The sequence below is a fragment of the Callorhinchus milii genome, unplaced genomic scaffold (assembly GCF_018977255.1).
Source record: "Callorhinchus milii isolate IMCB2004 unplaced genomic scaffold, IMCB_Cmil_1.0 Scaffold3, whole genome shotgun sequence".
Taxonomy (NCBI): domain Eukaryota; kingdom Metazoa; phylum Chordata; class Chondrichthyes; order Chimaeriformes; family Callorhinchidae; genus Callorhinchus; species Callorhinchus milii.
The window spans coordinates 976,900-991,526 of NW_024704744.1; the positions used below are offsets into that span (position 1 = coordinate 976,900).

The 14,627-nt window shown below is 48.4% G+C and overlaps 1 protein-coding gene across 3 annotated transcripts in view; it reads right to left on the minus strand.

Moving 5' to 3' along the window:
• kif13bb (kinesin family member 13Bb) overlaps positions 1 to 6,988 on the minus strand; it is a gene marked incomplete at its 5' end in the record, with an annotated part of 71,813 nt that extends 64,825 nt beyond the window's left edge. For all 3 annotated transcript variants that reach the window (XM_042332919.1, XM_042332918.1, XM_042332920.1), the window contains 1 exon segment: positions 6,895 to 6,988. In XM_042332919.1, the coding sequence (XP_042188853.1) occupies positions 6,895 to 6,988 (94 nt within the window).
• Between the last annotated feature and the right edge of the window lie 7,639 nt (positions 6,989 to 14,627).

Here is a 14,627-nt window from a genome sequence, read left to right on the forward strand (position 1 = left end):
GGCACTATATAAATGCAACTCGTTGCAAAAATCTAAAATTGTATTGTATCGCAATTACTACAGTATTGGGACTGCACCAAACACGACAACTTTTTTGTAAACTTCAGTCTTTTCAATACCACGATAAGTAGTAATAAGAAGGATTTACTGAAAAAAAACTATTAAGTGTAGCGACGGCGTATTTTATAGATGAACCCTTTAGCAGCCAAATTTGCACACAGCAACATCCCACAAACAGCCATGAAGTGAGTCACCAATTTTATTCCGGGGATTATTGGCCAGGACACCAGGAGAGAGAAACTCCCTTCTCTTTTCCACTAGCCCCAGGGGAATCCATTCGTTCACCTGAACAGGCAAACAAGATCTCAGTTCAATAATAATAATAATAAACTTTGCATTTGATACAGTGCCTTATCACATCTTCGAGACGTCTCAAAGCGCTTCACACAATATACTGTAAAGTGAATTGACTGTATATTTTCTGGGAGAAAGGTTTGACCCGAAGGACGGTGCCTCCGACAATCCTTTTTGCGTGCAGCCACATTTGCCTAAAGATACACAGTGACTGCACTTGACAACAATTATCTGTGAGGCGCATTGTGCCGTTTCAAAGCTGCAGCAAATGCAAAGGTGATGATGAGAGTGGAACAATACACAGCTTTTCCAGCTGCTAAATGATGTGTGTCATCGCCTGAAACAATCCCCTCAAACCACCATCCTCCAGCAATGGAAAATGCTGCTATACAAAGCAACAGCAGGTCAGCTCGTGTTAACATACATTATACATGTGCCGGCAACACAGCACAGCACAAAAGTGCCTCTTTGTACCCAGAGCTCAATAACACCACATTCTTTCCTGCGTTCAGGCTGTTTTGAGCCACTGACTCACAGTGACTGTGCAGCTCACAAGAACTCAACCGTTGGGTTTGGAAGCGTTTCAGTTACCACAAAGTAAACTCCTGATAACTCTGGTTTAACTCGTCACTGTCACTGAAGTTGCCCAACAATTCACAGTCAATCCACTTTGCATTATATTCTGTGAAGGGTTTTGAGATGTCGACGACGTGATACGGCGCTATATCAAATAAAAGGATTATTATGTCATGACGCTGCCAATATCCCACCTGCATTTATTTATATATTTATGCCTATGCCTAACTCACCACTCCTGATAGCTGGTCACCGAGCCCTTTTCCCTGGGAGTGACGAGTAGCAGGAGTTTACTGCAGCTGAGTAATAATTGTTGCATTTGATGCAGTGCCCTTCACGCCAGGAGGACATCTCAAACTTCCAACTTCACAGTGCAGTGATTGTGTGTATTTTGTAAGTGAACGTGGCAGCCAATTTGACCTTCCTCTTCGACCGTGCTCATGGTCACCCTCTCCCTCCCTCCCTCCCTCCCTCCGGCTTGGCATCAGTCTCCACCACTGTTAATTTTATCCCCTGGATAAAATTAGCTATCAGGATAGACGGACAGGTTAGGCCTTTTTTGGACCAGAGAAGAGACATTTAAAGGGAGACCCGATAGAAGTGTTAACATAATAAGTTTGCCCGGATGTTTTTCATGGGGTGGGGTGGGAGGGGGGCAGCAAGCGAGAGAACAATGAACAGGAATTCACTGAGCGCTCCGCACATACGCTTCTGTAAAAACACCAGCCATTTGTACACAAAGATGTATTTTGTTGCTTTAGGTGTGCACCTTTGCAAGCACACATATGCGCACACTCGCACGCACGCGCACACACTCCTGCGTACGCACAGATGTATAAGGTGTCCATGCAGTCATCTTACAAAACAGGGATATGAGACTTAATCATTCTTCCAATTGTTTCAGTTGTTGGTCAGTGCACTGTAAGAAAAAACATAGGGTAACAAGACTTTGTGGACACCCTGTACATCAAACTGTATGCAAACTCAGGGCTGATAGCAGCAGGTCTGTGACTCAGCCCCCCCACCAGCCCCCACCCCGGAGCGGGCTGATGTAAATCAGGAGGGGGACTGACTGGCTTGGGATCACAGCCGTGTGGATTTACATAGGCTACGGCAGGTGGGCTGGAGGCACTGCTGCCACCTGTCATCAACCATATCCAACCTGGAGCCGCTGCCAAAGAGATCTCCCATTCCGCCAGATTCACATCACTATTCTGTCCACCCCATTCTGCTGGACCGTCCCCAGGGACAGGGGATAAATAACAAATCTTGAAATTTAACAACGCATCAATAATATTGGAAGGTCTAATATAATAATATTATTATTAGGTCACAGGCAATTGCTACCCTGTGTTGAAAGACAACTCGGAGGGAACCTCATAGAGATGTAAATGGGATTGAAAAAGTAAACCCAGGTCATCATTTAGGATACAACGACAGCAGAACAAGAGGACACTCAACAGCAGAACAGGAGGGCAATTTCAGGGATGTTTCTTTACCCAGAGGGTCATCAGGAACAGGGTTACCAGGGAGTGTGGTTGAGGCCAGGACACTGGGACTTGTTTAAAAAGCAGCTTGATGCTGTGATGGGTGGGTGTTCTGGAGGGTTGAGATCAAATGTGCCAAAGGGTCTTCTTCGTCCAGACCGATCGTGTGACCTTGTTTGCAGGCGAACGCTGTCATACCACTTCAACCAAGCCTTCGGTCACCTAACCTCTCTTTCCAGCTTTTCTTTCCAGCTTGGCCGTAAAACACACTGCTGGTAAGTGCTCCAAGATACTCTCCACGTGAATGGTGTTATAAAAACCAAGCTCCTTCTTGTTTCAGGGAAGCAAGAAGAGTCCTGTAGCTCAGTGATTAGAGCACTCACTTTGCAAGCGAGAGACCTGAGTTCAATTCCCGGCAGAGGGTGAAACCTTGGGCAAGTTTCCTTACTCCACACAGAGCCTAATAATAATCCCTCCAAAACAAAAAATAATAATAAATTGGTCATTTTCAATCCACGACTGTTTGTGGGACATTGCTGTGCGCAATTGGCTGCCGCGTTCGCCCACAAATATACAGTCAATTCACTTTACAGTGTGTTCTGTGAAGCGCTTTGGGACGTCCTCCCGACGTGAAAAGCGCTATATCAAATGCAAGGATTATTATTATTATTAAAGCAAGTCACCAGTTAGCCAGACTTCGGCCAGTTGTGCTAAACCTAATGAAAGCAGCTTGCCAGCCCCAGGAAACCAGCAAATAAACATTAGCAAACGGAAGGCATCACCAGCATGAATCAGTGCACAGCAACTGACAAAAATAATGTAAATGAATGAGCTTTACACACATGTAATGTATATATAACACTGACATCGGGGAGGGGGGGTGTCCCCAGGCGCTTGGCACCCAAACTGTGGAGTGGAGCGGGGCAGGAGCAGGGGGTGGGGGACAGGAAGGTTTGAGGTTTTGTTTTGGACGGACAGGTGTCTTGACACATGTGGAACCCATCACCAGGCTTCAGAGTATCCAAACCATCTACACGTGGAAATCCCAGAGAGAAACATGCCTCTGTTTACAGAGCAGTAAGTAGGAACATGGTTGTCAGTCGATTGGCAGATTATTTTCTTGGGATAATAGTTCCTTCACTGAATCCACGACTGTTTGTGGGACACGGCTGTACTCAATTGGCTACCGCGTTTTGCCCAAAAAATGCAGTCAATTTCACTTTACAGAATATTCTGTGAAGTGCTTTCAGACGTCTCAACGATGTGATAAGGCGCTATATCAAATGCAAGGATTATTATTATTACTTTGGATTCTGTCCATCATTCCCCAGTTTGGAAAGAAACTGAAAAGGATGCTAACTCTGGATAAATAAACACCCAGAGCGTGCAGCTGAGATCAAAACCTTGTGCTTCGAGGCACTGGAGGGTGTTAACATGTTATCCCGATTTGTAATTTGACACAAATTCCTTTCAACTGAGTTTTCTCGGTGAACAGCCACAGTTAGGCTGGGCGAGCTCCTTTTATCCTAAAGCCTCTGCTGTGACTGTGAAAGTGTCAGACAATAATAATCTGTACACCTCATTCCCTCTTGAAGTCCACATTGGCCTCTGCCTCTATCACCTCACTTGGCAAGACATCCCACATCCCAACAACTCTGAGTGATACAATTCCTCCTAATCTTTTCCTCTTCCCCTGACTATGATGTAACTCTCCGACCAGTGGGAACAACTATTTATCTGATTCAAGAGAATCCCACAGTCAAAGAAGTTGGATTCCAAGCAAATGAGATGCGATGGGAGGACACCACAGGCTTTTAGTTAGAATTAAAGAACAAAGCTATCAGATGAGACATTAAACGGAGATCCCGTCTGCCTGTTCAGGTGGATGTTAAAGATCCCGCGGCGCTATTCGAAAAGAGAAGAGTTTCTCTCTCCCGATGTCACGGTCAACAATACACCCCCCACCCCCATTACAATTGATCATTCACTCCATGGATTGTGGGACAGTGCTGTGTATAAACATGGCTTCCGCATTTACCTACAAAATATACAGTCACTACATTTTACAGATAAACTATTTCCTCTGCTAGGGGAAAGCAGAACAACAGCTATAATCTTAAAATTAGAGCCAGGCCATTTAGGAGTGAAATCAGGGGCAGTTTTTCACCCAAAGAGTAGTGGAAATCTGGAACTCTCTCCCCCAAAAGACTGTGGATCCTGGATCCATTCACATCTTCAAGACGGAGGTGGATAGATATTTGTTCAATAATAATAATCCTTGCATTTGATATAGCGCTTTTCACGTCGGGAGGACGTCCCAAAGCGCTTCACAGAACACACTGTAAAGTGAATTGACTATATTTGTGGGCGAACGCGGCAGCCAATTGCGCACAGCAATGTCCCACAAACAGTCGTAGATTGAAAATGACCAATTTATTATTGTTTTTTTTTGGTTTTGGAGGGATTATTATTAGGCTCTGTGTGGAGTAAGGAAACTTGCCCAAGGTTTCGCCCTCTGCCTGGAATTGAACTCAGGTCTCTCACTTGCAAAGCGAGTGCTCTAACCACTGAGCTACAGGACTCCACGAGTTTGGTGAGGGTATTAAGGGATACAGGGCAAAGGCGGGTAATTGCAGTTGAGGTATAGATCAGCCATGATTGTATAGAATGGCAGAGCAGGCTCGAGGGGCTGAATGGCTCAGTTCCTATACTCAGTAATATCCCGCGAAGCACTTCAGGAAAGGCAAATGCAAGGATTTATTATTACAAATTTGAGGTGTGTTATTGAGTAGGAAAGCTACGCCTGAGAGAATGTAGATGTAGATCCACACACGCTCCGACCACTTGCATCAAAACCTGAGGGCTTGTTCGCTTGTTTAAAAACTGATTCTTTTTACGTCACATTAAATACTGTAGAATTACATTTACTTAACTCTCTTTCGCCCCCTCCCCCCTCCCCTCCCCGTGCCTGTTTTGAAGGATTCAGCATTTTGAGATTATACATGTTCCTTCGCCATTAACAATCACTAATCCCAATAACCTTTCTCCTTCTTACACAGCGACTTTAATGTGCAAGTACTACTGTAGTGATCTGTCTCAGTCAGTGCCTCTCTTTTACACCAGTGTCGCTCACACCCACACACACCCCTCTCTCTCTCTCTCTGAAAACCCAAGAACAGAACTGAAACCATTTAGAAGAGAATTTTGGGAGAATTCAACCACAGTTTATAATGCGAAACAGGATTCTTTCGCTCGTGATAGGTTGTTAGTGCAGAGACCCATATGCATTCTACCAGAACAGATACAGTATCTTCAGTGGGGAAGCGAGTACCAGCACAGACACGATGATTCCTGGTTTGAGCTGAAACCACTTGGATTCCAGGGAAGTACACGTTCAGTGTTTGGATACCATAGTGATTATAGCACCGCAACCACACAGGGCTCCTATTCCACCACACAGCGAGATTGAAGCCTTGGTTGTAACATTACCCAATACGGAGATACGATTACAGCCTTAACATGGACGTTGCTCTATTGTTTGGAGCTGATACTGAGACTGGAGGAACTGGGGCTTTTTCCACTGGAACAAACAGGTTGAGGGGTGACCTGATCGATGTCTTTAAAATTACAAGGGATTTTGATGGTCAATAGAGACATCAATTCCACTGTCAGTGAGTCAGTCACAAGAGGGCATCAATAGCAAACAAGCAAAGGGAGTGTTTTCACACAGAGTGTTTAGGGTATGCAATGTCCTGTTGGGAGTGGTGGTCGAGACAATAACAACAAATTACATTGTATAGGGCTTTCACGTCAGGATGACGTCCCAAGGCGCTGGACAGTCAGGGATCCGCACCCGAGCTGGTGGTTGGGATCAGGAGAGGCGGAGGGCGGGGAGGGTAGGTGTAGGAGGGTGACCGAAGGCACAATCGAAGAGGAGGGTCTTGAGATGGGTCTTGAAGGAGGCAAGGGAGGGGCGAGGCGGAGTGACTGTGGGATGGAGTTCCAGAGGAAGGGGGCAGAAAGGCTGAAAGCCCGCCCACCAATGGTGGGGTGGACAAGGCGGAGGACGTGACGCAGGCTGGAATTTAGATTAGCTTTTAAAGGGTAACTAGATAGATATGTAGAAAAGTAGAAAGCATAGGGGTATGGGGGAAAGGCAGGTAAACTGGAACTCCCTGCCTCAATCCTTCCGCCTCACCACCCCCCTTTTGCCCGTCTTCAGATCGCGCCTGAACACCTTCCTCTTCGACCGTGCTTATGGTCACCTCCCCTCACTCCCTGGCTCGGAGTCAAACTCTGTCTCTGTTATGTGAAGAGAACTATATAAAGGCAAGTTGTAATCTGTGTTGTTAAGCTTGAGGGAAAAAGATTGCACATAGTTGATACATAAGTGATAACGAAGCCTCTTCCAGGGTCAATGCACTGTAAAACAATTACTAAGGCACCCAAACATCCAGCAGACAGATTACTGATTTACCTGGAATCTCCCTTACTGAGGCTGGGATTGGTGGGTCTCAGGATTGTCTGATTGTCTTCAACATCTACAATGCACTTAGTGTTCAAATCAACCTCTGCAGAGAGAGAGAGAGAGAGAGAGAATGTGTTAACAAAAATCATAGGGCCATCACTGCATTCCTGTAGCGCAGTGGTTAGTGAGCGTGCTCACCTCGCGAGCAGCAAGTAGGATTTCCGGCAGGTGAAACCTTAGGCAAGTTTCCTTACTGCCTTTCCTTACCACACGCCTCTGTTTAGCCAGCGGTAAGTAGGAACCCAGTTGTTAGACGACTGGCGGATCACTTTCCGGGGTAATAATACCTCCCCCCATAAAAAAATTGGTTACTCAATCCACGACTGTTTGTGGGACACTGCTGTGTGTAATCGGCTGTCACGTTTTGCCCACAAAATATACTTTACGGTATATTCTGGGAAGCGCTTTGAGACGTCTCAATGACAGGGAAAGGCGTTATGTCAAATACAAGGGTTATTATTGTTATTATCGTGTCACAGTGATTAGAGTTTGCAGATTATTCACTAAGTTTCCTCCTACATTTGTCCCCAGTTCTGACGAAAGGTCAACAACCTAATACCTTAACTCACTTTCCTCTCCATAGATGCTGCCTGACCTGCTGAGTGTTCCCAGTGACTTCTGTTTTTATTTCAGATTGTTAGCATCTGCAGTATTTTGCCACCTGCAGTATACATACTGTAAAGTAGTTTGTATTTTGTCAGGAAACGTGGCAGGCATTATTTATTATATATAATAAATATATAGTGATGTAATATTATTCACTACAGTATCATCATAATTGCTATTATTTGGGGTTGTTATATTATTATTTGGGGTTATTATATTATTAAGATTATTTAGGTTATTATATATTGTTATTATTTTAGGCTCTCGTGTGGAGCACAGTCTGGAAGCGAACTGGACTACAGCCTTCTGTCTCCATGTCAGAGAAAACAGCTTGTTCTGCTCACATCAGGAAGGGAGAGAGATCAGAAAGTTTCACTTGTAGAGCAATTTGCAACGTTGAAGTCTCGCTTCCTGGTTTTGGAAGGAACACAATTTGCTGAGGTCATCGAACGGCGTTCGGAACAATAGCCAACATGAAGCCAGGCAACCCTCCTGGGCACTGCTCGCACAGAGAAACGTAATGCTCCAACACAGCCGGACCGCAAACAGCTTTCCATCCACGTACACAAAGCTGCACAGCCTGGAAAGGGTCGGGTCCACTGTCCCCGGACTTTGTGTAGCGCTGCTTCACACGGTGCGAATGGGGTGGGGCGCCCACACAGCTACTTCCCCAAAAATCCCATGGAAATCTACAGCAGAGAAGACAGCCATTGTCTGAAAGCCGGTCTGTGGCCGGCAAGATCCCGAACACTTCTCGTGCGTTTAGAAAAAAAGGCAGCAGGGACTCGATGACTCAGAAGTCACTTATTTTAGGGGAAGCTGGCTTTTGCCCACACCCACACACACACAAATGGTGGAGCAGAGGAGATGAGGGGGGTGAGGAAAGCCCGAGCCAGGTTTACGTTCAACGCGACCCACCAATAAGCGAGCGGATTAAATAGTGGGTAAATAAGCAGCTCAAGAGAAACACGAGAAGTCATAGAACTTCTGAAGATAGGAGGAAGGGAAATCTGTATTTATCTCACACGGCGCCTTATCATGTTGTCAAACTGTCTCAAAGGGATTTACCGTTAAGTGTAGTGACTGCGCATTTTATAGACGATTAGCGCACAGCAATATCACAGCACATTCAAGTGTCAATTAGACACCAGGATAGGAAGGTGGGAGGAGGGGGAGAAAGGGCAGCAGAAGTAATAATAATCCTCGCATTTAGCACATACAGCGCCTTTCACTTTGAGAGGTCTTCTCAAAGAGCTTACAGCAATGGTCCCCAACCAGTCGATCGCAGCGGGGGCAGCGCTCTCGCACATGTTCAGAGACTACAAGAGGAAGGAGCGATAGAACTGCATTGTCATTGAGTCCATCTGAGAACAAAACCAGAAGCACAAAGTATTCCATGCATCTGGAAATAACAATATAAACTTAAAACTGTGAGAGATATTGCTCCTTCCGCTTGTGGAGTCCTGTAACCTACTGGTTCGGACCTGGGCTGGATTCCCAGGCGGGGCCAAAGCTAAAACAAGTTTCCTTACTCCACACACACGCCTCTGTTTGCCGAGCAATAAGTAGCAACCTGGTTGTTAGTTGATTAGTGGATCACTTTCCAGGTGTAATAACCCCTCCAAAAATATATATATATCTATAAAAATAATAATAATTTGCTCACTCAATCCACGACTCTTTATGGGACACTGCTGTGCGCAATTGGATGCCGTGTTTTGCCCACAAAATTTAGTCGATTCACTTTACAGTATATTCTGTGAAGCGCTTTGAACGTCTGTGATAAGGTGCTAAGATCAAATGCAATGATTATTATTATTATTATTATTATTATCATCAGAGCATGTGCGAGAAGTCACCTAGCGATGATTGACCAGTAGACGTCCCTGGCTTACAGTATTTACTGTGACGTGTAGTGACTGTGTATTTGTAGGCGGTGGGACAAAGACATGGAGACATACGAAAGTTAGAACAAGGATCGCAAAGTCAATCTGCTGGGGAACAGGGAGCCGGTGGTGCCTGGAGAAGGAAGAAAGGAGACAGAGAGAAACGAAGATGGTGATCAACAACAGGCAAACGGAAGGATATTATCCATCAGCAAAGAAGGAAAGGAATTTGGGTGTGATCACTGAGCAGACCTGAATGCATCTATTCAATGTGAAGTGGTTGCCAAGCAAGCTGATTAGATGGGCGGAAACACCTCGAGTACAAGTCAGAACACACTGCGGAATCGGCAGCCTGGAGATCACTGGCGATGGCAAGTGAGGAATGTGTCAGCACGAGGATGATTATTCATGAGCTTTGCGCCGTCGGCAAAATTGGGCCACTGCGCTCGTGGACTCCGAGTCACCTCCGGAGCTGTGTCCAGTGAAACTGTACGACCTCCATCTGTCCTTTCTCTCCCCCACGTCCCGGGTCCCACTGCGACCTCACACCTAAGGCCACTCTCATCCCACCACCACCACCACCACAACAACAACAACAACCTGGATTTATATAGCGCCCTCCACACCTCAGAGCGCTTTACAGTCACGGATCCCGGGGCCGAGCCACGGGGAGGGGGAGGGGGAGGGGGAGAAGGCGGGGGGTGGCGGGCGGGGGGTGGGGGGTCCAAAGGCTCAGTCGAAAAGAAAGGTCTTCAGCAGAGACCCGAAAATGGGAAGGGAGGGAACGAGGCGAAGGGAGTGAGGAAGGCAGTCCCAGAGCCTCGGGGCGTAGCGGCTGAAGGCGCGGCCGCCGAGGTGGGGAGCGGAGTTTTGAATGATTTGGCTTTTATGGATGGCGGTGGTGAGGAGGGCGTTAGGGTAGTGCAGCCGGGAGGTGACAAAGGCCTGGACCAGGGTTTCAGCGGCTTTTGGGGAGCGGTATTGGCGGAGGAGGGCGATGTGTCAGATGTGGAAGCAAGTGGTGCTGGTGAGGGACCGGATGTGGGGGAGGAAGGATAATTGCGGGTTGAACCTGATGCCTGGGTTGCGTACGGGTTCAGAGAGTTTTAGGGGGAGGTCGCGAAGGTGGAGAAGGTGAGAACCGTGAGATTTTAGACATTGACGAGAGCCGAAGAATATGGCTTCCATCTTGTCAACGTGCAGCTGAAGGAAGTTTGCGCTCATCCAACCCCTGAGGTCTGACAGAACATCAGGGGACTGGGGCGGCACAAAGAGAGGTGGAAAAATAGAGTTGGGTGTCATCTGCATATATGTGGAAATGTACCCCATGTCTGTGGATGACATCCCCAAGAGGGAGCACAGAGATCAGAAAGAGGAGGGGCCAAGGATGGATCCTTGGGGTACCCGCAGGTGACCGGGTGAGAGCGGGAGGAGAAGCCGTTTTGCAGATGTACTGCTGGCGGTTTGTGAGGTAGGACTCGAACCAGGCGAGTGCGGTCCCACTGAGGTGGATGATGGAGGAAAGGCGGTGGAGGAGGATGGCGTGATCGACTGTGTCGAATGCGACGGAGAGGTCCAGGAGGACAAGGAGGCAGAGGGAGCCCCGGTCACAGATAGAGAGGATGTCGTTTGTGACGTTCACAAGCGCAGTCTCTGTACTGTGGGCGGAAACTGGACTGGAGGGGTTCGAGGAGGGAGTGGGAGGAGAGGTGTGCGCGGAGTTGATTGGCCACAACGCATTCTAGAGCTTTTGAGAGGAAGGGCAGGTTTGAAATAGGGCGTTAATGAGGGATCTGGGGAGGGGTTTTTCAGGAGAGGGGGTAATGACAGCAGTTTTGAGGGGGCAGGGACTGATATGGAGGAGAGGGACTGGTTGATGATGTCAGCCAGTAGTGGGCAGAGGAGGGGGAGCTGGGTGACCAGTAAATTGGTGGGGAGGGGGTCAAGGCAGCAGGTGGTGGGTTTCATGGAGGTGATGTTGGGTCAGAGGGAGGAGGGAGAGATTGGGATGAAGGAATGTAGGATGGGAGTGGTGGTAGGAGCAGATGATGAGGAAGGTGAGGGGGACAGGGAGGGTGTGGTAGTGGGTGATAAGGGGCAGGTGGATGAGGCTGCCTGGCGGATATTAAGTATTTTAAATGAAAGGACGTCCATGACCTTCTCGCACTTGGCATTTGGTATGAAGATTGAGGAGGCCTGAGGGGGGCACAGAGGAGGTAGTGGATGGTGGAATAAAGGATTTTAGGGTTGATGTTGGAGAAGGCCGTTCTTGCGCGTGTCCAGGTATTTATCACATCTAGGCTCGACTATGTCAACTCTCTCCTTGTTGGCATTTCCTACACTTCCCTCCACAAGCTGCATATCATCCAGAACTGCAGCTCATCATGTCCTTTCCCACACCAGGCTCTGGGAACCCATCACCCCACCCTCACCCAGCTCCACTGGCTCCCCAGACCTCAGAGGATACTGTTCGAAATCCTCGTCCTCGCCTTCAAAGCCTTCCACAGCCTTGGTCCTTCCTAATGTGACCTGCTAACCCCTCATGAGCCTGGTGCGCACGTGTGCGCAATGGTTATAATAGTAATCACATGGTAAACAGGAGCTAGGGTTTACTGTATTACAAAGAAATTTCAGTTTGTGCTGAAATTAATATGGTTTTGTTTGTTTTAAATTTAATTTCATTTGTTAGATCACATTTAGAAACCAGAACTGGAATAGCCCAGGTAAATTAACAATAGAGTGTTTAGTATCATCCAGGGCATGGGAGGGAGCAAAACTGTAAAGGAATTGAACATGCAAAGATGGTCTCCGAAAACTATAATAGCCCTCAGCTCCATCAAGTTTATACTGGTCCTGCCTGCCACCACACACACACACACACACACACACCAACAGAGCAAGACACAAATCACACCCAGAGAGAGAGACACACACACACATTCACCAACACAAAGAGACATACATAGACCCATAGAGTCACACATAACAGATACAGAGAGAGAAATACAGACATAGACACATAGAGATAGACAACAGCAGACACCCTCAACTCCAGGGCCACTGCTGTCCTGACAGACTGCCGTCGGACATCAAGTCCTGGTTGAGGGCAAATTTCCTACAGTCGAATGTGAACAAGTCTGAGGCCCTCCTGATTGGCTCACGCCAGCGCCTCTGCACCTCAGGCAGCATCAACATGGTTGTACACTACAACTCACCAGCCAGTCAGGAGCCTAGGTGTCTTGTTCGACCCTCAACTGTCTTTCCCCACATCCAAGCCATGACCCGCGCTGCCTTCCCACACCTCCGTAACGTCGCCCGACTCCGCCACTACCTCACCCCTCAGGCCACTGAAACTCTTGTTCATACCTTCATCACCTCCAGGCTCGACTATGCGAACGCCCTGCTTGTCGGCCTTCCCAACCCCTCCCTCCACAGCTGCAGATAATCCAGAACTCTGCAGCCTGTGTCCTCTCCCGCACCAAACTCCGTGACCCCATCTCCCCCATTTTTGCCCGACTTCATTGGCTCCGTATCCTTCAGGGGATCCAGTTCAAGATCCTGGTCCTCACATACAAAGCCCTCCATGGCCTCGCCCCACCCTACCTCTGCGACCTCCTAACTCCCTACCAACCCGCCCGCTCCCTCCGCTCAGCCGGCTCCGGCCTGCTCCATTGGCGGGACAGCCTTCAGCCACTCTGCCCCCAACCTCTGGAATTCCATCCCCCAATCACTCCGTCTCGCTGAGGGCTCCCAGATGAGTGAGGATGTGAGGGCTCACCAGTGATGAGATGCATCATGGAGATGTGAGGGCTCCCGGTGATAAGGATGTGAGGGCTCCCAGTGATGAGGATGTGAGGGCTGCTGGTGATGAGGATGTGAGGGCTCCCAGTGATGAGGATGTGAGGGCTCCGGTGATAAGGATGTGAGGGCTCCCAGTGATGAGGATGTGAGGGCTGCTGGTGATGGTGATGTGAGTGCTCCCAGTGATGAGGATGTGAGGGCTGCTGGTGATGAGGATGTGAGGGCTCCCAATGATGAGGATGTGATTGCTCCAATGATGAGGATGTGAGGGCTCCTAGTGATAAGGATGCGGGAGCTCGCAGTGATAAGGTGTGAGACCTCTCAGTGATGAGGATCTGAGGCCTCCCAGTGATCAGGATGTAAGGGCTCCCTGTGATGAGGGTGTGAGGGCTCCCAATAATAAGGATCTGAGGCTCCCAGTGATGAGGTGTTAGGACTTCTAGTGATGAGGATGTGGGGGTTCTCAGTGATGAGGATGTGGGGGTTCCAGTGATGAGGATGTTAGGACTCCTAGTAATGAGGATGTGGGGGTTTCCAGTGATGAGGATGTGGGGGTTCCCAGTGATGAGGATGTGAGGGCTCCCAGTAATGAGGATGTTAGGACTCCTAGTGATGAGGATGTGGGGGTTTCCAGTGATGAGGATGTGGGGGTTCTCAGTGATGAGGATGTGAGGGCTCCCAGCGATGAGGATGTTAGGACTCCTAGTGATGAGGATGTGGGGGTTCTCAGTGATGAGGATGTGGGGTTCTCAGTGATGAGGATGTGAGGGCTCCCAGCGATGAGGATGTTAGGACTCCTAGTGATGAGGATGTGAGGTTTCCCAGTGATGAGAATGTTAGGCTCCTAGTGATGAGGATGTGAGGGCTCACAGTGATGAGGATGTGGGGGTTCCTGATGAGGATGTGGGGCCAGTGATGAGGATGTGGGGGTTGCCAGTGATGAGGATGTGGGGTTCCAGTGATGAGGATGTGAGGGCTCCCTAGTGATGAGGATGTGGGGGTTCTCCAGTGATGAGGATGTGGGGTTCCAGTGACTCCTAGTGATGAGGATGTGGGGGTTTCCAGTGATGAGGATGTGGGGGTTCCCAGTGATGAGGATGTGAGGGCTCCCAGCGATGAGGATGTTAGGACTCCTAGTGATGAGGATGTGGGGGTTCTCAGTGATGAGGATGTGGGGGTTCTCAGGATGAGGATGTGAGGTTTCCCAGTGATGAGGATGTTAGGACTCCTAGTGATGAGGATGTGAGGGCTCCCAGTGATGAGGATGTTAGGACTCCTAGTGATGAGGATGTGAGGGCTCAGTGATGAGGATGTGGGTCTCAGTGATGAGGATGTGGGGTTCCAGTGATGAGGATGTGAGGGCTCCAGTGATGAGGATGTGGGGGTTCC